The sequence below is a fragment of the Tamandua tetradactyla genome, chromosome 14 (assembly GCF_023851605.1).
Source record: "Tamandua tetradactyla isolate mTamTet1 chromosome 14, mTamTet1.pri, whole genome shotgun sequence".
Taxonomy (NCBI): Eukaryota; Metazoa; Chordata; class Mammalia; order Pilosa; family Myrmecophagidae; genus Tamandua; species Tamandua tetradactyla.
In genome coordinates, this window is record NC_135340.1 from 32522799 (window position 1) to 32547886 (window position 25088).

At 40.5% G+C, this 25088-nt stretch overlaps 1 protein-coding gene across 1 annotated transcript in view; it reads left to right on the forward strand.

The window, feature by feature from the left end:
* The window catches only part of DAD1 (defender against cell death 1), a 41092-nt gene extending 24907 nt beyond the window's left edge, over positions 1–16185 (forward strand). Inside the window, exons 2-3 of the mRNA XM_077127236.1 lie at positions 6615–6789; positions 15940–16185. Of these exons, the coding sequence (XP_076983351.1) occupies positions 6615–6745 (131 nt within the window). The 3' untranslated portion in view covers positions 6746–6789; positions 15940–16185. The remainder of the gene's footprint in view (positions 1–6614; positions 6790–15939) is intronic.
* Positions 16186–25088: the final 8903 nt, after the last annotated feature.

Sequence of the window (25088 nt, forward strand, 5' to 3'; positions counted from 1 at the left end):
TGGTACTACAGTTCTAACTTCCACGCAATGTATTTTCCTGTTGAAAGGGAAGGGAGTAGTTCAGTCTGGCTAGAGAAGAATTGAAATTATGTTGAAGAATCAATTAGGTGCTGTGTGATAGGCTCTGAATGTCAGGCCAAGTTGTTTTGCCTTTATCCTTTAGGTAATAGAAAAGCGTCTGAGATTTTTTTTTTTTTTTTGCATAGGGGAGAAACTTAAAATTGGTATTTTAGAACAACATTCCAGTGTTGGCAGCCCTTCTAATTTCATTGTCCTTTTTTGCCTAACTGAAATCTCTCTATGTGCTGTTTTAAAGTGCTATCTAGGAGGAATAAGACTATCCTTAAAATAAGCCTTTGATCTTAAAATCAATTTTTAAGTCATTTCAAAATTTGGTCTACTCTGTTCTCCAATCTGTATGAAAGAAACAGTTTTGGCTTTTGAAAAAAAAAATAATTTTAATACTTTTGTTTCCTCTACTGTACAAATCCAAAAGAACTTGAATTTGTAAGGCAAGGGTGCCTAATCTGGGGGTGTTTTCTTTCTCTTGGGGGCTGTTGGGCTGTGTGAACTGGGATCCAGCATTTCTTTTAGAATTACTCATCAGTTTTGTGCCTCCTAATATAGTCTTCTATAACTGTTCTCCAAGAGATATGCCATCCTTGTGCCTGTGTGTTTCTACGTATCTTTCATATCTGTTGCTACCTGTTCACCCTCAGTGTCTTAGGTTGTCAGTGTCTCTCATCTAGGCTGCTGTAATTCTCCTCACTGATCCCAGCCTCTAATCACTTTCCCTCCAGTCCAAATTCTACTGTGTTTGCAGTCTTGATATTATAATTGAGAAATTAGGATTTAAGGGATGATTTTGATGACTGAATCATTATTAGATATTCCTTTTTGCTTTCTGGTATTTCGGAGTAAATAGAGGGAAATTCCTGAAATCTCTAAATTGTAATCCAGCTGCCTTGATCTCTAATAATGATTATATAGCTCTTCTGCCCCTTTGATTGTAAATAATTTGTGACTAATCTTCACTTGTACCCAGTTATCCGGTTTTTCAACTTTAGAGTCTTGTAATCACTAAAATAGCCCCTAATGTTTGTTAATGAAGGGTCTTGGGTCTGCCCGGAACTAACCTACCCAAAGTCCAAAATTATCTTGATGACCGAGACTGAATCTAACCAAAGTGGGCCCTCTGGACATGTGCAGTAGCTTGGACTTTAACCTACAAGTCACCTATACCTCACCCAACCATTTTCTTTCATACATTCTGTGACTAAGCATGTCTACACATACTCAATAATCACATCACCTCTAATTACATCATTGGGGCCACTGTGCTCATTATCCTAAACCCTGCCCATCTTTTCTCTAATAAAATTATCTGAATTACTGCAGTTGGGGGAGACAGATTTTGGGCTGCTAGTAAAATTATTTTTTTCCCATGGCATATAAGCTTAAAATGATTTGCCTCAATTGATATCTCCAGCTTCTCCTCTTATATCTGTCCCTTCTGTATTTTATCATCCAGCATTATTGAGCTACTCATTATTATCTGAATGTGCCATGACTTACCTTTGCCTGACTGTCTGAAAAATTCTTTCATTTCTTAGACTGCTCAGCCAAGTGCTCCTTCTCTTTGGGAGGTCTTCCTTGACTCTCCCAGAAAATTTAGGTCCTCTTTATCTTATATTCCTGCTTGTGTGTGCACATGTGATATGTGCTGTATTTGCTTGCATGTCTTCCCTCTGGCAGGTGAGCTAGCTAAGGGTTGTCATTTCATTTCTGCATCTTCAGTGCTTAACACTGTATATGTTAAGTTGTGAGCATGCATATAACAATTTAAGAAGTACTGAGGAATTATGTGCTAGATTTTCTGCCAAGGTGCTGGGGATTCAGCTGTGAAGCATAAAGATAGTACAGAGTTTATTAGTGTAGTGGGAGATACAGACAAATAAATATGAGTAAAATGCTTTGATGGAGAAGTATTGGCCGGGATCAGACTCAGATTTCAAATGGGCACTCAGTCCTGACCGCTTGTCTTACAGTACTTCCCTAATATGTTTGCATTCCCAATATTTGTTTCATAACTTCTTTCTCATTTTATCCTGTTTTCTCCTTCCCTTTCTCAGTTGATGATCTTGCTTTACTCTTTCACTAAAAAGCAGAAGTAGTGAGACAAGAATCCCTTCATCCTCCTACTAGTGAATCACAGCCACCTATCTGCCCTACCCATACTCTTTGACTTATATCCTATTATGGAGGATGATGTGTCCCTTTCCTATCAAAGGCCAACTCCTTCACTTGTGCAGAAGATCCAGTCTTTTCTTGCTCACTGTAAGACTCAGCTCTTGCAGTTACCTTCCATTCAGCATTGTTGATTTTTTTCTCTCAACTGGATCATTCCTGTTATTTTACAAATATGTTCTAATATTCTCCAATTAAAAAGATAAATTCATTTGACCTCCAGTACCCCTCCAGCTATGATTCCATTTCTTCATCATCACACAGTTTCTTGAAAGAATAGTCTAGTTGCTGTTTCCATTTCTCATTTTTTATTCACTCCTTAAGCCCCTCTTGGTCTGTCCCTACCAATTCACTGAAACTCTCTTGCCATCTTGCCAAATATAGTAGTCATCTTCTGTATGACCAGATCACTCCAGCAGCATTTAGCGCTGAACATAGTTGGTGCTTGCTTCTCATGGAATACTTTCTTCTCTAAACTTTTACGATATGACACTCTCTTGGATATTCCTTCTTGGTGTTCCTTCTCATTTCTCTGGTTGTTCCTTTGTACTGTGTGTGCCTGTACTTACCTGTTCTAGGGCCTGGTTCCAGGCCTCTTTAGTTCTCTGTATTTCTTTCCATAGGTGAATTTAAATAACACTTATTTATCTACAACTGCCCACAGTTATATTTTTAGTTCTAACCTGTCTCCTGAATTGCAGATTAGTAAATCCCATTGCCAGTTTGACATCTCCACTTACTGTCTGAAACTACCTCCAGTTTAAAAATCTCAAATTGAATCCTCTCCTGCCCAGCCACCTATATTTCCTTGACACCTTGATTTTTCTCATCTCCCACATCTATTTTATAGCAAGCCCTGTGTTCTCTAAAATATAGCCTATATTTCTTCACTTCTATCCATTTTTACTCTATTACCTTGAATTGAATTGTTTGGCTCCTAAGTGGTTCCTTTGTTTCTTTAACCCTGCAGACCACTGTCCACATTGCAACTCTAGCAACCTTAAAAAATGTAAATCGGATCATTTTGCTCATCTGCCCCAAACCCTGAAATGCTGTTCTGTTGCATTAAATTAAATCTAAATTTTTCACTGAGGCTTACAAAGCCCAGCAGGATTTGCCCTTTGTTGCCCTCTTTCACGAGATCACTATGGGTTGATTACTCTGATCTTATTATTATATCTAGAATGCTCTGCTACCTAAAATGATCTGTCCCAAGATCTTTGTATACTTGGCTCCTAATCTCAAATATTAGTCTTAAATAGCTCCTTCTTAGGCCCTCCAAAACCACCAAATAGGAAGTAACTTCCCCATCCATTCCCTGGTTATCCTGTTTTATTTACTTGTATGTTATATGTTTCTCTCCATTGAAATGTGAGTTCCCAGGAGCCAGAATCTTATGTGTCTTGCTCAGTGCCATACTATTCCCAGAGCCTGGAACAATGCATGACACATGGTAGGTAAATGTTTTACTGAATGAACATTTATGAAAATAGATTAAATTAGAACGGCTAAAATAGAAGGGGCTATCTCTGGAAGTAGTAAATTTCCATCTCTGGAAGTACTCAGGGAGAGACTGAAGGATCATTTGTGGAAGAGCTTTTTTCGGCAGTCATTTTTGGCCTTTTTTGTGCCCCATTGTAACTGAGGGATATGCTACACTTCTTATCAGTAAAATAGACACTGGACGGTTCATAATTCTCTACCTGGAAGTGGCTTATCAGATTCCTTAGGTGGTGAATATAGTTTGGAAAGCTTCCTAGGTGATTTATGCAGCCTCCCAAGCAGGCCACTCTCACCTACTTTTAGGGATTTTATCATCAAAAGACTTCCAAGGTCGTTTGCATTTCTGTGGGACTCTTGCTGATGTTGTTATTGAAATGCCTTGGATTACTGTAGTCATGATAATGATACCACATTAATTCATTACCAAGCCACCTTCACTATGGGGTTTTTCTTCTCTTTTATGTAGTGGAATGATGAATGTCCTCTTGTATTTCCCAAAACACTACCCTCAACTCCTCACCCCAATAAACATAATAGTTTGGTATTTATTTCTCCAGATTTTTTCCCTACATTTCAGTGATCTTTTTTTAAACAGAAATGTGAAATGGAATAATTTTTTTGTCTTTTTAAATTTGATATGTATTAAATATTTTCACTGTCAGATCTCTAGATTTATCTCATTCTTTTGAATTGCATGGGATTCGTTGCATGTCTTTAGAGTAATTTATTTAACTAATCCCTTTGGTGACATTTGGACTGTTTTCATTTTTTTTCTAACTTTTCAAACGTGCTGTTAACTACTTTGTTCTGTAAGAAAAATTCCTTAGTCAAAAGGTAAAAAAAGCACTTTAAACGTTACTAGATATTACAATTGCTTTCCCAAATGGATGTACCAGTCTATACCCTCCACTGCAGGACTTTGGTGCCCTTCCTTCTGTCATTGACCTTTTGAAGGGTTTTTTTTTTTTTGGACCTTTCTGAAGGGTTCAGATGCCTAAAAAGATCAGCAGTGCTTCCAAAGCATTTAAATATTTAAACATAATGAAAACTCTTTTGCAATGAGAACTAGTCTGGTAATTTTGATGTTTGGGTTAGAACTCAGTGTTTTCCCTTTTCTTGGTTAAGTAATGAGCTGGATGCTAGTCTGAAGCAAATTTGGGTTTTTTCAAGTATTATAATTTATCACAGTCATAAAACTATTTTGGATAAATGTACTCCTGGAGTTTCCCCTTCATGTGAAATGGTGACTTGCTAATTTATCTTCAAGGCTGTAAAATGTGGCAGTGGAGAGTTCCCCATTGAGTTAGATCTCTTGTCTTTGTTGAGATAAATAAGCAGCTGCTACAACTTTGAGAAGAAAGATAGTTTATGAGGTCCTTATTGATAAGCATGTTATATTTATAGCCTCTTATCAATTATTACATGTATTCTATTAGAAAATAATCTGCATTTTTATAATGTTTTGTCATTCAGCCTAGCACCTTTGTACTCTCTGAACTATATCCCCATCTAGGTATAATTAAAAATTTAAATAGGAAGATGAGAGATCTGAGGGGTTTGGTGGTATTTGTTCTTTGAATGTTTAGCCTAATTTTGAGCAATCACATTTTTTTTCTGTATTTTTTCCTTTAACGAACAGTTAAGAGCACAGTGTACAGCTTGGCGAATTTTTTAATTCACCCATCTAACCACCACTCAGATGTAAAGTGAACCATACTAGCACTCCAGAAGCCTCCTCTTTCCCCCCTCCCTGCTACCCATCCCTCCATAAAAGATAAAAACCATTAACTTCAATTCTATTACTATATAGATTAGTTTTGGCTGGTTTATGTATTCTATAAATGCAGTCATATAGTTTGTACGTTTTGTCTGGATTGTGTTGCTTAACGTCATACAGTTGATTCTTACTAGTATAGATTTGGTAATTTTCAATTTACCTACTTGCTAAAATTTATTTGTAAGCTGAAAATTAGTATTTGTGGTGCTTTTACAGTCATTAGTGGACATGGGCAGAGGGGGTAAAGATTTGAATGCCATATGTACATGTTCCCAGCTGAGGCGGTCAAACAAGATGGTACTTTGCCTTCTTGTTTCAGCTCACATACTTGTAAACAGGTGTCCTTTTTGCAGTTTATTTAGTGCCATGTTTTTCACATTCTTGTGTTTTTTTGCTGATCTTGCTGTTTAAAATGGCCCCAGGTGTGGTACTGAAGTACTGCCTAGTGTTCTAAGTGCAAGAAGGCTGCAATATACCTTATGGAAAAAATATTTGTTAGATAAGCTTTGTTCAGCCATCAGTTGTAGTGCTGTGGCTGTAAATGAAATGCTTATGAATCAACAGTATATATAAAATAAGCTGCTTTTAAATAAACACTCATAGAACAAGGCTCCATTTTGATTGGCTGATGAAAATGTGACCAGAGGTAGTAGAAACTGAACCTTGTGTTTCCCCAGGAGCATTGGTTCAGTATTCACTAATTCACTGCTTATGGTGACTTTATAGAACATAAGTACTGTGAACAACAAGAATCAACTGTATTTGTGAAATTTATGTATCTTGAGTATAGGAAAGTTTTTTCTTTTTCATTGTTGTATAGTACTCCAGTGTATGCATATACCACAATTTATTTATCCATCTTCTGTTGATAGACATTTAGATTGTTTCTAATTTGGGGCTATCATGAGTAAAGCTGCTATGAACATTCCTGTCAATTCTTTTGCATTGAATTAACATTCAGTTGTATCATTTCTTAGGTATATACCAGAGAGTAGACTTGTTGGGTCATAGAGTAAGTGTGTGTTCATTAGTAGTCATATTTTTTATATTTCTAGATAAACATTTTTGTATTTTATTTCTTGTACAGTTTGTCTGAGAATACAGATCAACCCACAAAACAAAGCGGATTTCCAAGGAATCTCCCCGGAGCGAGCCTTTGCTGATTTTCTCTTTGCCAGCACCATCTTGCACCTTGTTGTCATGAACTTTGTTGGCTGAATTGTTCCCGTTTTCTCAATTGAGGAGTAGGAGACAAGAAGAATGTAAGTTATAATCACAGCCCGTGTCCCATAGTGTTGATTTTAGGAAAAAAAAATTGTGTGGGGTTGATTTTGATAATGGTTGGCCAGGTTCTCATATCGCTGATGGAATGTTTGCAGAATTTTCCAGCAATCTGCAAAGTATGCATTAATATCATGATTCATCTGTTTTACCTGTGCTTTTGGTCATTGCCATCTCTTCTTGTCTGTTCATTAAGATAACAGAAAATGAATATTTGCCTGTAGCTAATGTGTTAATTTCTGTACCAATAAGTTCATGAAAACAACTCAGGTCTTGAAAGAGAAATAAACTGTAGGTTTTTCCTTTATATTTGCAGTGTGATTTTTTCTGATTTTGCTCTCAGATGACTTTAAATGCTGGACCATTGTCCCCATAGTACCTAGCTTTTACCTGCTAGGCATCCAGTATATGCTGAATGACTAACTGGCCATTTGCTAATATGTGTTCTAAAGTAGAAATAAATGGGAAACTTGGATTAACTTGATTTGGGCAGTTTCTGGTGCCTGCTGTTTTTCCATTGCCTGGGTCATACATTCCTGTTCTTTGCATGCCTCATAATTTTCTGTTGGAAACTGGATATTTTAGATATATTATAGTCACTCTGGGTACTAGTTCTCCTCCCTTCCAGGGATTGTTGTGGTTATTTGCTTAGTGACTGACTAGATTATTTTAGTGAAGTTTATTCCCCCTGTCAGTGTTAAATCTTTGATACTGTTCTTCTGAGTATACCTTCCACCACCTTGGATGACAGTGGTACGGGTTGAACTCTTTTCCTGACCATAAGGGTTAATTGCTCTATTGTTTTCAACAATGCCTTGAGCATAAATTGCTCTACAAATTAGTCCAGTCATATTCTGGCTTTTTGAAGGACTTGTTTATGAGGTTACTGATCTTTGACCCCAGGCATGTAGTTCCTAGTTGTCTTATTCCCCTGTTCTTGTATGCAAACTAGCCAGCCTATAGTTTAACCTATGTTTTGAATCTCTTCCCATTTGCCTTTTACTATAACCTTCACTGTTCTTGAGAGTGCCTTTAGATTTGAATTTTGTTCTTTTGTTGCAAGTGAAGTCAGTTCCTTGAAGACACTAGGAGCTACCTGTTTTGTGGCCTTTTTCCTCCCCCCAGGCAAAATCTCTGAATCAGGGCTCTGGGGGTGGGGCTGGGGACAGTGTTAAACTTCTCTCTGAGTGATACCTTCCCTCTAGGAGCTGAGCACTTGGTGGGCTAGTTAGCTTGTCTAGGGCCCTCTAGGCTTGCCTCTCCTGCATGGAACTGCCACCTCAGGAGCTGGGTCAAGGGAAGTCAGGGCCCCAGTACGCTCAGTGTCATGCCCAGGCCTCCGGTTCATGAGTGGTTGCTGGGCAGAAGATGCAAGTTCCCACCTTAACTGCATTTGCCCAGGATTTAACCTCAGCAGTAGGTTAGAGCCAGGTTAAGAAATGCTGATGTACTACTTCTCCCTGTCTCCCTCTGGGTGCTGAAGGGCAAGGGATCTCTATATCTCTCCGCCTTGCTGGGATGGAAGGGAGTGATAGTGATTCAGATACCACAGACTTGCTTCTTCCTTACCAGATTTTCATAGCTATTTGCTGTTGGCCTTTAGGACCATTTTCAGAGAATTTAAATGGTTGGGTTTTTAAAATAGTTTTCACCAGTCTCGCTAGGGAATAAGGTTAGCAGAGCTCCCCCACTGACATACCAGAGGCTGATCCTAGCTGGGTTATCTTGGAAGAAGACTTCAAAATATCAACCATTCCCTGCTGCCCCCCCCCCCCGCCTTTTTTTTTTTTTTTTTTTTTTAAGACAGTAGAGCTCTTTATTTCCAAACAAGCTCTTATATAGAATTCTGGTATATGAAACAGATAGATGTGTAGCTGGAGTTGTTTTGATTGACAAGTTGGAAAGACCTTTTTGCTTGTCTTCCCTTGGACCTATGGGACATCCTCCTATCCTGCCCTCCCCCCTCCTTCCACCCCAGCAACCTTTGAAGAACCTTCATAGAATCTTAATGCTCTGAGAAGTAAATGGGAGTTTTTCAAACTGTGTATCTAAATATGAAAATACAGAGACTTAGGTCCAGTGGTTTTTCCCAGCCACATATCTGAGCAGTTACAGAATAATAGTGCCTTAGTCCAGTGGTACTCTTGGTTCAGTGCTCCTTCTAATAACTCACGTAACTTACTGATAAATGAGTGTACTGTTGGCACTACAAAATTTAGTGTTGATGTTACTAGGTGGTAGAGAAAAGAACACCTTAGGAAATGTGATCCTATTTGGGGAAAAATAAATATCCCAGGACCCAGCCTCTTTCTGTCACTGCTGGGACAGCTATCATTTTTGCACTTAATCGGTAGAAATCTTTACTACAAGGGTTAGAGCAAATACAGGCAATGTTCATACAATAGTATGGTGGTGATGATTAATTCAGCCTTTGGCATGAATTAATCTTAACCTTTTAACTACTATGAGGAACTATTGGTTTCTGATAGTAACTCTGCGGGAGAGGACATAAGTCTTCTGGCTACTTTCTTCTAGATTTCTAAAATTCTCTTTTTTTTTTTTTAGGTGAGTCATGGTATATGCTTAGGAGGACAGAGCAAACATTTCAAGGATGATCTCTAGGCTCAGGGAGATACCAAATCATGGAAAATTATTTCCTAGAGCTGTCTTGATTAGAGAAGGAATCTACTGCAGAGAGCTTAGTATTTCAAAATTATGACAAAAGCAGAGACAAAAAAGCAGGCTCAGCAGAAACTGCAAATTGCAGACCATATTAACAACTGAGGGCCACCTGTTTAGCTGGGAATTATGAGCTCAAGGTACAGCAAAATCTTTCAGTCCCATATTGCAATGTTAAATCATTCTATAGAGAGGATGTTCATAGAAAAATCCTTCTCTCTGGGGGATTGCCCAGAGGGTTTTTCACAGAGATCCTTCATTTGATGTACTGTCCCACTCTCAGTTTTTAAATATACATTTATTTGCCAGTTTTATGTGCTTCTAACTCATCTATATGTGCAGTGGGCAAAACACTTTAAAAATACTTTTCAAGTGACTTCTCAATATTTATACCAAGTTAGAAGGAGAATAAAGCAAATAAACAGAATAGACTGAATATTATCCCTACTTGCCAAGTAAATTGAAACTTGAGTTTAATAAGAATAAGCATGCACAGAGTTCTCATTTTGTATGAATTTGAGGGTGACATTCAAAACCAGTAGTCCCTCTGCAAAAGGCAGATCAAAAGAAAATGGCATTGATTTACAGTGCATATGTTTATATATATTCAATGGCAAATACAGAAATGAACAGATATAAAGTGCTTGCCATAGGCCAGGCTTTAAATGCTGCTTGTTTTATATCTCATTTTATCTTAAAATAACTTCATGATGATAAACTTGCTATTCCCATTTTACAGATGAGTAGCTAAGGCTCAGAGAGCCAGAAATCTTATAATTAGTAGTTTGATAATCCAATCTGACTTTAAAAAACTAATTTTTTAATAGCCCATTTTTGCATTTTTGTTAAAGGTTGTTCACTATACATTATTTGTCAGTTGCAGGGTTTAAGAAATCCATTTAAAAAGATGCTGTAGGTATTTTATCACTATACTCCCCCTCACTTTCCTTCTTTTGTTTTTATTATAATTTAAAAATAAAAAGTACAAAGAATAGCATAATAAACAGCTTATGTGTTCACAGATTTTGAACAAATTAAACATTGTAGATTTAGTTGAGGTTCCCTGTGAGTCCCTCACCATTCCATTTCTCTCCCTTTCTTATAAGATTTGAACAACTTTATGGCAGTTTTGTGCAGCAAGGACTGATGTAAAACCTTAACCTATTAATACAGACTTTTACAGATTTGAGAATTTTTGGTCTAAAAACATGTCCAAAGATGACTGACTGTTCAGGAAACCCTGTGGGAAAAGTTAATTGCTGTTTTGGTGAATCAGTTATAGGCAACACTGGTTATATATACTGTCCAGGTGATCAAGCATATAGTCATAACAATAAAATTACAAAAGTAAGCATGTTCCTAGGGAACTTCTGAACCTCAGGAATCCTCGCACACCTGGGATGTGATGGCCAGTGTTGGACCCTTAGGAGGCAATAATATCTTTTTTGAATGAATACAGACATGACACAGAAGCTCAGCAAATTAGAATATTTTAAAATCTGTGTGCTTTCTCTAATTATTCTGTTTCATTTTTCCCTGTTTTCTTTTGTGTGTGTGTGTGTGAAATTCTTTTTAAAAAAAAAATGTCAGCTTGTCTCAGGTGTTTTAAAGGGGATTGAGGAAAAGAAGGACTTACCTAAATTGGGCCCTATTTTGGGAAGCAGAGCCCTTGATGCCTGGGACCTATGATCAGAGGGAAAGGTGAGACTGGCAGAAAGGGGCAAAAACCCAGCCTTGGAAAGCTGCTCAGCCCCCAGGGGAGATTGTTTGCCAAATGTTTGTGCTAAACTCTCATAATGGAGGCCTTCTCCCACAGGTCTTTAAAAATTCATAGTGTTTAATCCTGAAAGAGCAAGGACTGGCAGTACTATTTACAAGTATTCAATTGCTTTTAGCTTTTTGAATTTATCAATAAAGTATAATAATCTGGAAAATTATCTCTGAAAAGAAATCCAAATGTTATTCTTTATGTACTACTGCCACCTAGTGGACTGGACATTTCATATATTGAGAGAATGAAGTATAAAATAGCCTGAGAGTTGTGCTTTGGGGGAAGAAACAAAGATGACTTTATGATAAAACCTGGTTTCTTTACAGTCATGAGAGGGCAGCAGAGGTCCAAGTGTACTTATTACATGCTGGATGGGGGTTGCCTTACACTCTGGCCAGAAGTGGGCGATGTTGAGTGAGAGACGAGAGAGCAGGAACCTTAAAGTGGCCCAGGGTTTTTATTACATAGGGTTGACTTTGTGCATGTAGAGAGGCGGATACTCCTAGTTTCTTTTCTCATCAGTTCAAGAGTTCCCTTTCTGGTTTGTTCTAGACCCTTTTTTGTTTTCCGTAATGACTTTTCACTGGCAATAATCTTTTTTTTTTCTTTTTGGCTATTAAGTTATTTCCTTTTCTCTTTGACATTTCTTCTTTATATTGAATTAGATCCAACCACCAGATAAGTTCTCAAAAAGGAAACTACTCTAAATCTGTAGACAATCTTTTGAGCTAGGTACAGCATAATCTTTTGTAAACTCATTTTACTTTGGTTGGAGGGTGAGATTAATACTTTTTATGTTTATGATTTTTTTTGGGGGGTGCATCGTCTGGAATTATGTGTTATTTTTAAAACCTTGAATCTGCTTATTTTATTTACTATAAAAATTCTAATTTATGACTCCAGTGACAGAGCTCTGTTTTGTATTTGGTCCATTTAAGGTTATAAAAAAAAAATCAGATATATTTTGTTTATGAATTTCATTGCTGTCCTACTCCCTGCCTTATTTTCTTCATCTTTCCAGCTTGGATGACATCACTGCAAGTCATCCCCAGGTTGCATAGGAGTCTCTTCTCTGTGTTCTTAGGGTCTAGTGTGTGTGCCTCTAATGCTGCCCTTACAACATTGTTAGGAAACCATTTTCTGCCCTCCTGTCTCATCCAGTGGACTCTTAACGATAGGGACCTCAGGGCTTAGTACAGGCCTGACAGCCACAATGGATAGATGTTTGTTGAATGAGCATATGAATAAATAAATCATTTTCAATAGCAAGAAAAATAGCTATATCATTAGATAATTGATAAATAGAACTGTCATTTACTTGAATGCTAAAATGTGGAATAATCTGTGGAAGAAAGAGGCCAAGGAAAGAATGCCAGAGGCTGTGGCGTGGGGGAAGAGCATGAGACAGTTAATTGTAAGACCTGCATTTTAGACTCTGCATTGCTGTTACTAGTTGAATAGCCAAATAAATTTGTCTCTGAGCTTCAGTGTTTCTATCTGCACAGTGAGGGGACTGGTCTGGATGTTCATCAAAGTCCTTTGCAGCTGTTAATGCTTCTGATTAGTAGAATTCATGATGGATCCTGTTGGTGTTTGAGGAGGATTCTGCCCCTGGTGTGGATTCTCAGTTGGGCTTTGCTTTTTTTTTTTTACATTTTTTGCTTTTTGTCAATATCCACCTTGCATTCGCAGGAAGTGAAAAGCTCAAATGTGATTGTCCATAACAAAATGCACAATGCCTGCATAAAGCCTTTTAAAAGATTAAGCAGCATTATCAGTTGTCACATTATCTACAAGGCTTGCAGAATTCACATGCATTCACATACACTTCTATGTGCGTTAAGTTATGGGATCCTCACGACACACACTGTGATGGAGGTCGGCAAAGGCAGTGGTATTCCCATTCTATACACGAGATCATTAACTCTTGTTGAACTTGAAGTTGACTTGTTCAGGCTCTGGAACTAATAAGGGACTGAGCAGGAACTTGATAACAGGCATTTTGACTCCAAATTTCTTAATTTCCTTCCTGCCTATTATGTTTGAAGACTTCTGGAAAAAGAATATCTACATCTTCCTGTTAGGTTTTCATTAAAAAATACTAAACTTGCTTCTCTTTTTGAAATGGGAAAAATGTTTTGATAAGAATATTGATAAGAAAGGGTGAAGACAGGCTACCTAAAATGCTTCTGCACAATCAGCCGTCCTTAGTTACAGTCCAGGGGAAGCCCTGGGGAATGTCCTCCGCAGACCTGGCTCTCCACAGCTCGGACAGCTCAGACCGGTGCCGTGCCGGCTGGTGGTGCTTTCTGTGCTGTGGGAGTGCTGTGGAGCTGCACTGCCCTGTCCGTATAGTAGTTACTGGCCTCGTGTGATTCTTAAACCATTGAAAGGTGGCTGCTGTGACTGAGGAACTGAATTTTTAATTTCATTAATTTTAACTAAGTTTAAATAGTCACAGGTGGCTAGTGACTACCATATTGGACACCACAGTTCTGGACAAATGGGACAAACCCTCAGGTTATGGTTTTGCTCACCTATAAACTGAGAGGATTGGACTACCTGATCTCTAAAGCTCCTTTCATTTTTGGGAATATATGATCTGTGTCTTCTAAAATTGTACTGCCTTAGATGGGGTTCTGAACTTAGAATTTCTGCGCAATGTGTTTTGAGTCACATTTTCACTGATTTTAGTTTTAATTGGGTGACTGGGATCCAGAAAGAGATGAATTTGAAGGAAAATCAGTATTCGAGCATATCTTTCCAGTGCTAGTGCCTGAATAGAGCTGGTGTTGATGATGAATATAGATCCTAAACAGAGATGACCCTGTCTGGCATTATCTTTTGTATCTACACAGCGAGTGGTTATTAACAGTTCTTTGTATTGTGCCTCACTTTCTTTTAAGATGATTAGAATAGACTGATCTAATGGCACTGTCTTTTCTGCATAGGTGAAATAGACTGACAAAGTCATACTAACTCTTCTCAGTAGAGAAAAGACATTTTACATGTCTTGATTATCAGGGGAGGAAATTTTATTAGTCAGTTTCCCAAAACCTTTATTCCTTGGTTAACAGTTGAAGCTCTTCTTTTGAGCTGTCGAATAGTCCAATTTTATTAAAATTATTAAAACTAGCATTTTAAAAATTCCTGGAACCTTTGCTTTTAGAATACTGTCTGGTAAATTTTTTCCTTAAAAAATGGGAACAGAACTTTATAAGTAGGATTTTCTGAAAACCACTATCGGAGAGACTTATTTTCATGAGTCAGTTTTGCCCTCTATATGAACCAGCCTCAGTGTCTTAGATTTAAATATTTTAATATCATAGAATCTTAAAGTTTGACTTTCGTACTAAACTAGGATTTCTTTTTATAATTCTAAATGTGTCGAACTTTTGTTTACTGAAAATGCCTTATATTCTAGACCTCTGTCACATTGGCCATTAAAACTAACATGCTGTTTTGGTTCAAAGTCTATTGCCACAGCATTTGCTTTCAGAAATTTGATGGTTTGAATATGTGAGTTTTTAAAGGTCTTTGTGCTTATTTGGTGCTGTAAAAACTAAGCATTTCCCCTCCCCCTTTTTTGCTCCCTTTTGTACATTTCTCATAGTTCCCTTGTTCTAGGAATGTTCTGCAATTATGTACTATTTCTATAAATACCATTGTTAGTGAGGTAAAGCCCTCTGGCTAGAAGTCTAAGCCCTGATGCTAGATCTCCAGGTCACTTGAACCAGTATACAAGATAAGGTAGTGCCCTTTTCCCTTCTGTGGTAGACCAGTTCTTCTGACATGTGGTTGCTGCCCAACCTTTTTAAAGTTGTGGCACACATAGATGATTACGGTATTTTTATGGCATGCCATGGGAAATTGGCTATTTATGGTTAGAGGCATCTGGAGCCCCAAGGTTCAAAGGGTCGATTTCTGGACACACCCATATTAGAACACACTAGGCTGGCAGCTCTGTCCAGAGAAACTAGAAGGGCAGCCTGAGAAGGGAACAGGGTATCTACCCACAGTGTACAGGTCCCAGTTCCAGCTTGTTCAGCAGCAATGTAGCCACTTCTCCCAGAGTTATTCTCTGATTTCCTCTAAATATCCTGACTTTAAATGAAAACAAAATGATTTGTTCTATTCTGGTCTTCTCTGATAAATTGGGGATTTTTTCTCTACTCTTTTACATAAATCCTTTGCCCTTTTATTCCTCAATCCCCCCCCCCCCCCCCAAATAATAAACAACCCAGAATTCAGTGCTTTATAAGAATTCTAGATCCAGAAAAGCTTTTTAGGCTAAACTGCAACACACTCACTTCCAGGATTTTGTGGGCCAGGGAGGTCAGAGGTTCTTGTGTAAAATCATGCTGCCAAATAATGATACACAGGAGTGAGAAGCCGTATCTACCAACTCCTAGCTTAGTGTGTTTAGAGTTCAGGTTTGAACATTAATTTTTATTGATACTACCCCAACAGAATCCTCTGTGAGAAATATTTGCTTCAGTTGTTGTTGTTCTTTCCTGGCATAAATACTGTTCAGAGTTTGGGGACCCCATAATTATATTATGTCTTTGTGGATTTAGAATTTAGATTGAAGGATTTGGGGCTTGGGCTCTGTCTGTACTGTGATAAGACATTTTTAAAAACTTTGGTTATCTCTTCTTACCTTTCTGCTTGTTTCTTTTAGGTTCACTTTTTGATTTTCCCTGGATGAAAGCTGTTGAGATGGCTGCTTGTTTGGAGACATGGATTTTCTTCAGATTTGTACTTACTACCGACTCTGATTTGGCATGCAGGTGGAGAGCCCAGAAATTCCTTCTTTTTGTGTGAAGACACCTTTGTAATGAGCATTTATTAAGATGACCTCTACCTTCTATTAAGTGTAACCTATTTGCCTTGCAAATTAAAAAAAAAAAACTCTGTGCCACTCTTCCTTCTGCCTCTGGCTCTCTTTTTTGTTTTTATTCTTTGTTGCTATCAAAATCCTTTTTTCCCTCCAATCCTTTGAGGATAACTCTTTAGGAGTTGGTAACTTGCAACTTTGAACCTACCTCCATATTTTCATTAAGTATATTTGAAGTTAATGACAAAAGTCAGTGGTAACCATCCCTGGGAAACTGCAGTCCTTTGTCTGTTCCCTCAAACAGGTAATCCTTTATTAATCCTTCAATTGTTACAGGTGGTTCCATTCTTATGACACAATGTATTTCTGGAACTGCATCATTAAGCACTTTGTCAGAAATTGAATTAAGTGTGTGCTTCCAAATTCATGTCTTTCAGTGTCTTTAGTTGTGAAAAGTGAAATACATATCTCTTAGGCATTGTAAGCAAAGTGCAAGAGTGGGATTATTTATATAGTATTTATAAGACAGTATTTTCCAGAGCTCCTTCATACATATTATCTCATTTTATTCTTTTGGTTATCTCAGGGGTTCTAATTCTCATTATATAGGTGAGGAAATTGAAGCTCAGATTTAACTTGCTTGAGATTAAAGAGTTCATGACAAAACCTGGGTAGAACATAGGTCAGCAGGCTAAAATCTAGGCATATTTATATGTGTTTGTGCTTGCAACCCTATTTCTGTCCTGGGTGCTAAAAGATTGCCATATACAGGAAACAGTCTAGATTGAGATTTCCACTATTTAAATTTAGCTGACTATGGAGATGAGTTTTGCTCTAGAGGGTATGCAACTTGGCTGCACATTAAAATCACCTGGGAAATTAAAAACAAAAACAGTACCACTGCCCAGGTCATATGTAGGCCCAATTAGATGAAAATCCTTGGGGCTGGCCTCTGTATTTTGAACCCAGGTGATTGCAGTGTGTAGTCAGGTTGGAGAAGCACTGCTTTAGATCCTTGCTACTCAGAATGTAGCCAGTGACTAGCAGTATGGGCAGCACCTGAGAACATATTTGAATGGAGCCTCTCCAGGCCCCACCCAAACCTACTGAAGCAGAATTGTTACTTTAACGAGATCACCAAATTAAAGTTTGCAAAGTCGGAGCCAAAGCAGTGGTTTCTCAAATTTTGGTGTATCTCACGATTACTTGGGAGCATTGTAGAAAGTTGGAGCTTCTGTGTTCTTTATTAGCTTTCTGGGTAATTTTGATGCACAGTGAAGCTTAAGAACCATAGTTCTAGATTAGGAGTTGGTAGACTTTCTTAAATGAACTGGCATGGCTATGTTCTAGTCAAAGTTTATTTACAAAACAGGTTGTTGGTGTGTACTTTGTCACTCCTAGAAATGCTAGTTCATTAAGAATATGATCGAGCAGTTTTTGCTTTAAAACTTTATCAGGCGGTCTTTGGATTATTTTTAGTCTAGATTAGATGAATGGGTATCTTGAAGGGTAGAAGTCTGAACTTCATGGTCAATGGATTGCAAATTGGGAATAAGTAATTTGTGAAAGAGGACATAACGATTTTCAGAGCCTTTAACAATCAGATTTTATTTTAATTAATTTTTTGCAATCATCTTGAGATTCACAGGGTATATATTAATTCTCATTGATTGGATCAGTTATTATCTCAAAGGTTGTGATTTACTCAATCCAGTTAACAACGGGAAGCAGTCATCTTTGGTGTGTGCCTTTTCACCATTTGTAGTGGGGCAGAAGCCTACTTACTGACTGCTTTTGGAGTCTTGGGTTTAAATTTAGTTAAAGGGTCATTACAGGTAACTCATTTGTATTTAAGCTTTTGTTAATTTGCTCAGTGGTTCTCAACTGAGTATGCACAAAGAATTAGCTGTGGGAAACTACACTTTCCTTCGATCAAACTTAAAGAAATGCATACCTCCCACCACCCTTGAGTTTCTGATTCTCATGTGGTTTTTAATTTTTAATTTTTTAATTCTTTAAGCTGAAGTAGCTGAAGACATGGTCCATGAGAGACACTGAGGTAGGATAGGTAATTTTTTCCTTAGATGTGTCTTCCTTACTTTGGTCCTTTCTTAACATTCGTTGGCTGTTAAGCCTTGCCATGGACCCTTATAAATGGGCACTCAGTAAAGCTTGTGGAACAAGTTGATTTTGAGTATTACTGTATAAATAATGAGGCATGTCCTAGCATTTCCTGCTACCTCTAGCCCAGCACCACTGTGGGGTGGGTTTGTTTTTATTTTCTGTGCTCTTTTGTGGGGAGGGAAGCCATTTACCATAATCATTGTACGAAGTCTTGTTCCCTGCCACTTTTTGCAGTGGCAGGAAGCCAAGCACTGAGCACCTCTGCCCACACATTTCCTGTCCCCTATCACATGGAAACCATCTCTGTGTTTTCTTCTCTTAGCTGCCTATACCTTTGGCCTCTTTGAAACAGCCTTTCATCTTGGACTTCAAAACACTTTTGTTATGGTGGTTGGAAAATACTTGGGGAGGTCATAAAAGCCAGTTCCCTGCTTTTGGAGGCTGTTCTAGTTTGCTAGCTGCTGGAATGCAATATACCAGAAATGGAATGGCTTTTAAAGGGGGAATTTATTGAGTTGCTAGTTTACAGTTCTAAGGCCGAGAAAATGTCCCAGTTCAAACAAGTCTATAGAAATGTTCAATCAAAGGCATCTAGGGAAAGATACCTTGGTTCAAGAAAGCCGATGAAGTTCAGTGTCTCTCTCTCAAGTGAGATGGCACATGGCGAACACAGTCAGGGCTTCTCTCTCGGCTGGAAGGGCACATGGCGAATACGGCGTCATCTGCTAGCTTTCTCTCCTGGCTTCCTATTTCCGTGAAGCTCCCCGGGAGGCGTTTTCCTTCTTCATCTCCAAAGGTTGCTGGACTCTGCATCTCATGGCTTCATCGTTCTGCTCTCTCTGAATCTCTCTGAATCTCCAAAATGTTTCCTCTTTTATAGGACTTCAGAAACTAATCAAGACCCACTCAAATGGGTGGAGACATGTCATCCCTAATCCAGTTTAACAACCTTTCTTAACTAAATCACATCAACCAGGGAAATGATCTCATTATAGTTTCAAATATACAATATTGAATAGGGATTATTCTACCTTTAAGAAATGGGATTTATATTAAAACATGGCTTTTCTTAGGGGGCTTCCTTTCAAACCAGCACAGAGGCTCTACAAGCTAGCACTGGATGGTTATCATAGACTGGGGGAGTTTGTGTATAAACCCAGTGTGACCCTGTTGTCCTTCCATCTTGGTGGGTTGTGGCTTTGGACTGTGAAAGCCTATACTAGTTTGGGTGCTGTGTGGCTTTTAACTATAGTTAATTTTTAAAAAGTTAAATATTTTAAAAGTGGGTAAATCACCACTTTCTAGAACAAGGATCTTAGGTCAGGGAGTGAGGGAAAAAGTAGGAGGAAGCTTATGAAGGACTAAACAAAATTTTTTTGCTTACGTTGAACTTTTGGGTGGGTCCAAGTTCATGCACATGTTCTAATGGAATGAAAAGGATGGATTGACAAAGACGAGGGGTATTTTCAGGCTGCTGGAGACCAGCCTGGGGCTGCAGAAAGCACTTTGCCAGTATTGATTCAAAGACCTGTTCTGCCATTTATTATCTGTTGACCTTTTGTGGACCTTTGCCTCTAAGATGTATCAATTAATTAGGCACCTGGGCACTGGGCTAGGTAGTGCATGGGATTATGGAAGCTGACATACAGCCCTTGCCGTCCAGGAGTGAGTGAGCTAACACTGTGCACCTGTACCGCATGTCTGGTGTGGTATTGAGTGGCCTCCTGTTACTTGTTTTCCTGTAATTGTGTGGGATAGATGAGGAAATGGAGACTCAGTTCTTAAGCGTTAGGATTTGATCTTATTTCTGAAAGGTTTCAAAGCATTTGGATTGGGTTTTGAATGAAATAAATAGCAAAATAATAAGCATGGGGATACTACCAAACACTGTTATCCCAACAAAATGTAAGGAAAGTATCTTGTTAATGTAACTGCTCTACAAATGTATTAGTATTCTCATAGCAGTCATCAGAAATGCTGAGAATGTTCCACAACATAATGTTTCTTTCCCTCATTGGAACATCTCATTTTACTGGTTTTTAGCAAAAAGACTGTAGTGGCCAATGGCAAGTCTTGATCTTTCCTGGGAGATGGAGAGACTCCTACCTAGGAGTCCCCATTGGGTTCTGCCTTTCTAAATTTATTTTCGACTTTTTTATTATTGAAATTCATCACACACAAAAATTAAGAGAAGAGTATAACAAAACCCCAGATACTCAACTTCCAGCTTCAGGTGGTATTTAGGCTGAGATGTGATAGCTGAGAAGGGACCAACCATGGCCCTACCTTAACCCCTCTTTGCCAATGATCGAGAAAACAGTTTATATGTGACAAGGATATTGCTGTAGGAGACAATCAACGTGAATAGGTAGTTATTGAGGGAGGCCCCCAAAATGTACAGGGGCTAAAACACTGTTTTAGCATTCTAATGCGATCCTGTTGATGGATCAAATGGGTGCAAACAGAGTCACAGAAAAGGGAAGGGCAACCGAGGTAAATACAAAACACCTTTCTTGGAGAGGTCCTCAGAGACACCAGTCACTTCGTTTCCCTTCCTCCACAGTAGCTGCACATGCAATTGGCTGGGACTCCTTTGTCCCTGGAGCTGGTGGGAAGAACCAGGGCCTGGTGCTAATCCGGGCCCCACTTCACTGTAATCCTAAACAGGCCACTGTGCCCCATTTGTAAATGGGCCATCTGTAAACCTCACCTAGCACCTAAGTTTATGTGAAGATCAAAGGAGATAGTGTGCGCTTTGATTGTTGAACAGATTCAGGATATTGTTAATAAAGATTCTCGATGAGGAGGTTGTGCCCTCCATGTCCCTTGGAAATCACTGGAATAACTTGGGTTAGCGAGGAGATACCCTAGAGGTTGATAAAAATAGTGTCACATTCTTTACTGGAAAGAAATCCTTTCTAGTGTTAGCTGGGTTTCCTCCCATCAGAGCTGGAAGCATGAAATGGAAACCTGTTGTTTACCACTATCTAAACCACATTCTTGCATCTGCTGAAAGCCTAAGTCCCACCAGTCTTGTCCTCTTAAATTTATGTGCTTTTCCGCTAATATTTTCTTTTTTTTTTTCCCCGTTTGCTAATTTTTATGTAGCTGGGTCAGTAAGCACTTGTATTTGCATTGAAATTTCAGTTTACTAAGCATTTTCAAATCCATTATCTCTTGATCCCTTCAATAATGGAAGGTAGGTGGGCAGGCATTTTAATCTTCCTGTAAGTGATGACTAATAGGAGCTCAGAAAAGTTAAGGCCTTAGGTGAGAAGCCTAGTGAGGAGCAGCGAAGTTCACCTTATTCTCCTGACTCCTGCCCATGCCCTTGTCCCAACAATCTAAGAACTGTCATGCGATTACAGTTACCAACACGTCTCTTTCAGGTCCGTGTACTCCCTGCATTGTAACTCCTTGGGGACTGAAATTGCACGTGTGTGTATGGTTGTGTGTATGTGTGTTTAATGTAAACAGTACTTTATTGGGATATAATTTACAAACATCTAAAATGCACACATCTTTGGCATACAGTTTGATAAATTTTTAATTTTTATTTTTAAATTTCTTTTGACACTGGCCTTGTTGAATTTTGACACTTGCAAGCACCTATGTAACCATCACCCAGATTAAGAAACAGAAAGTTTCCACCACCCCTGAAAATCCTCTCATGGCCTTTTCCAGTCACACCTTCTACCCTTGAGGCAATCACAGTTCTGATTTCTCCCACTGTTGATTAAAGTTTACTTTTGTCTGTACTTCAACTTCACCTGGCAGAAAGCACACAGTTTGTACGGAGACTGGATCCCTGCAGCCTGGGACCGTGTACATGGTAGATGTGCTGCACTGAAAGAGAGCCTTGGTTCTTAGACTACCCTATGAGAGAGCACTGGCCCATGGGGAAACTGAGGCCCCCAGCAATTAGTGACCCATCGAGGGTCCTGTGGCTAGCAAATAAGTGATAAGAGGGTGGCAGCCAGGCTCTTGATTCTGGATCCAAGGTTCTCTCCTCGTCCCCAGTGTGGCTCCTCTCAGTCCCTCCTTCCAAGTACCCCTCTAGTGCTCTCTGTGATCAGCGAGGCCCATGCTGGGCAGGCAGCACCCCCTGCTGCTGGTGGGGCCTGACCCGAGACCCTACTCTCCATGGAGATGTGGCAGGACCTCATGACCTGGAGCCAGTGCAGTGACTGGCTCAGAGCAGGGGCTTGCTGAATGAAAGCCACCTGCCTTTTCATTTTCCCTCTGAAAAGAGGCTTTCCTAAGCTTCTGGAGCTTTACCTTCCCAGGAAAAAACAGACCTGGGGAGAAGAGGACTTTTTGATGGAGCGCTGCTGCCCCCAGGTGGGTGACTTGAGACATTACCCCACAGCAGGAAATCTAATCCTGATGTTTTTCCAGTCTCGAGTTCTGTGGCTCCTGGCTTCCAGGTCTCCTTAAATCCTGGGCTCCTGGGCTCTGAGAGGCAGACGTCCACCACGGCCATCACCCAGCACTTTGGCTTCTGTCTGGAGTCAGGGGCCGAGGGTGGGGCCAGCCAGAGTGGATCTGCTCAGGAGAAACTAGCTGAGGCTTTTAGAAGACTTTCCAAGGGATGGTGAACTGGACATATGCTTTGAGGGCTTGTCCTGTATTTAGAAAGTGTTGAATTCGTTTCAAGGTCTGATCTCAGGGGGGTGGGGGTGGGGTGAGGGAGGCTGCCTGGGTTATGGCGGCACGGGCGGCACCCCGAGGCCTGCTGCTGGGTGTGGGTGCTAGTCTGCAGAGGGACCTGCCAGCCCCTCCCAGCTTGGCCGCCTTCCTGTCGCACCTGCGGTCGGTCGCGGTGTAACGGCCCAGCCTGCCTCTCCCCGGCACGTGGCCTGGGGCGATGCTATCTCTAACTCGGTATTTTTAACTCTTCTTTCTAGAGGATGTGGCTTCTGTGGGAGAGCTTCAAAGGGTGCCCTATTTACCCCTCTTGGTAGCCATGACATCATGGAAATGCGAAGGGGCTGCCTGACGCCCCCAGACACCTGGAGGGAAGTGGGAGACTTTTTCCACTTCCTGCCCTACTTGTGGCTAGTGACTCAATGTCTGGCCTGTTTATTAATTTCAAAATGTAGCTGTACATGCGATACTCAGAGGAAACCTTATGCAGGTGTGTGTCTGGTCCAGACCCATCCCCCTTCCCCTGGTGACCCAGGTGGCCTTCACACAGGCCTTGGCTGTCCTTCCAGCCTCCCCAGCCATCTATGCATTTATTAACAAGGATGGCAGTCCTGGATCCCCAGTGGCTGCTTCCCCCAGACCCACCCACTCCCTCAGAAGCCCCTGTCCCCACACTGAGGAGCAGGCTGGATAAAGAGCTGCAGGTTAGGAGGCACAGAGAAAGTGAGGTGGAACAGTAATGCGACCTTTGGAACTGACCTTGTGTGACCACTCAGCAAACAGAGCTCTGACTTGTGAAACCCTGTGTGCTTTCCCAGAGCAGCCTCCTTTGCGAAGAGTGCCCACCTTGGGGCTCTGCTTGGCTTCTCCTGATAGTTTTTGACAGATGACTCTTAGCTCTTGGCAAAATTGTGAACTAGAAGTTCACCAGCCACTGCTATTCATCCTTTTTCCTTTCTCTGTGCATCGGCCTTTCCCCCTCCCCCAGCTCAGCTCCTTCCCCAATGCCTAATAACACAAGCCATTCATTCATTCAGTGGTTAATAAGCACATATTGGGTGCCAGGCATTGTGCTAGGTATTGGGGACACAAGGATGAACAAGAGAAGCTTCCTTTGCCAGGAGGGCATAGTCCAGTAGGCTTTCTTGCTGAGATATTACCTGATAACCAAGGGCTTTATGTGTGACCCCAGGGGAGCTGGCTTTTTATGAGGGTACCAAGAAGATAAGCAATCCTTCCAGACTCATCTGGCTGCCTCTCCTACAGGGGACAACAGCAGAAGGGTGACTGCTGGAGCTGAACACCCCACCTGAGATGTTCCCGAAGTACACACCTCCTCAGCCTGTCCTTTCTCCTGACGAGACCGTGACTCCAATTGCACTCAGAGGCCAGGTTCCTGGATGAAGTTTCAGATACTTCTCTAGAGCCCTAGGCCTGGGATCAGGGAGGGTCATCTGGCCTATCTTCTGCCTCCTGGGCTGGACTGCACTTAAGTTTTGAGGGCAGTAGGACTTCTGTTTAGAGAAACACGTTCTACAACTGGCCTTGGCAACATGTTCCTTGCTGGGATGTCTGCCCCTCCTCCCTGAGGCAGGAGCCAAGCTGTCCAGCTGCAGCTACAGCCCACTGTTCTGGCTTGTGCGATGGCTGCTCCTCAGGCCTGGGCCTTCTATGGACTGGATGATCATGTCTCCAGGTTTCTTCAGCTACCTCTTCCCTCCAAGCTGAACAATTCCACTTCTTCATTGCTGGACCCTCTGCTCTGAGTTCTCCTTTGCAGCAGCCCGAGTCTTTAGAGTTGCCCTTCTCAGTGGACCTAGAAACCCTTCTCCTGGGCCTCCTCACAAGGCCACTTTAATTCCCCTTGATATGCCAGTGGGGCCTGGAGTCAGACATGAGAGCAGAGTGGTCAAAGATGAATGGAGTCTCTGTCCCTCCTCAACAAACCCATTTGCTTCTGGTCTACTCCTAGGACCTCAGCCCTTACTGGCCTCAAGTTTAGCAGCAGACCTGAGAGTGGAGTCCTTCCCAGGACCGAGGAAGCCCTGGCATGATGTGGGGGTTTCCTGAGGACTGGTGACCCTACTCTCCACATGGCCTTCACCTGCCCAGGCCTCGCCACCCTGCGCCTCAGCTGAGACCTCCCTCCCTCCAGTTGTGTGGTGGATTCCCAGACCCTGCAGCATCACCTCACATAGATCCTCAGGCGGCCCTAGGGACCT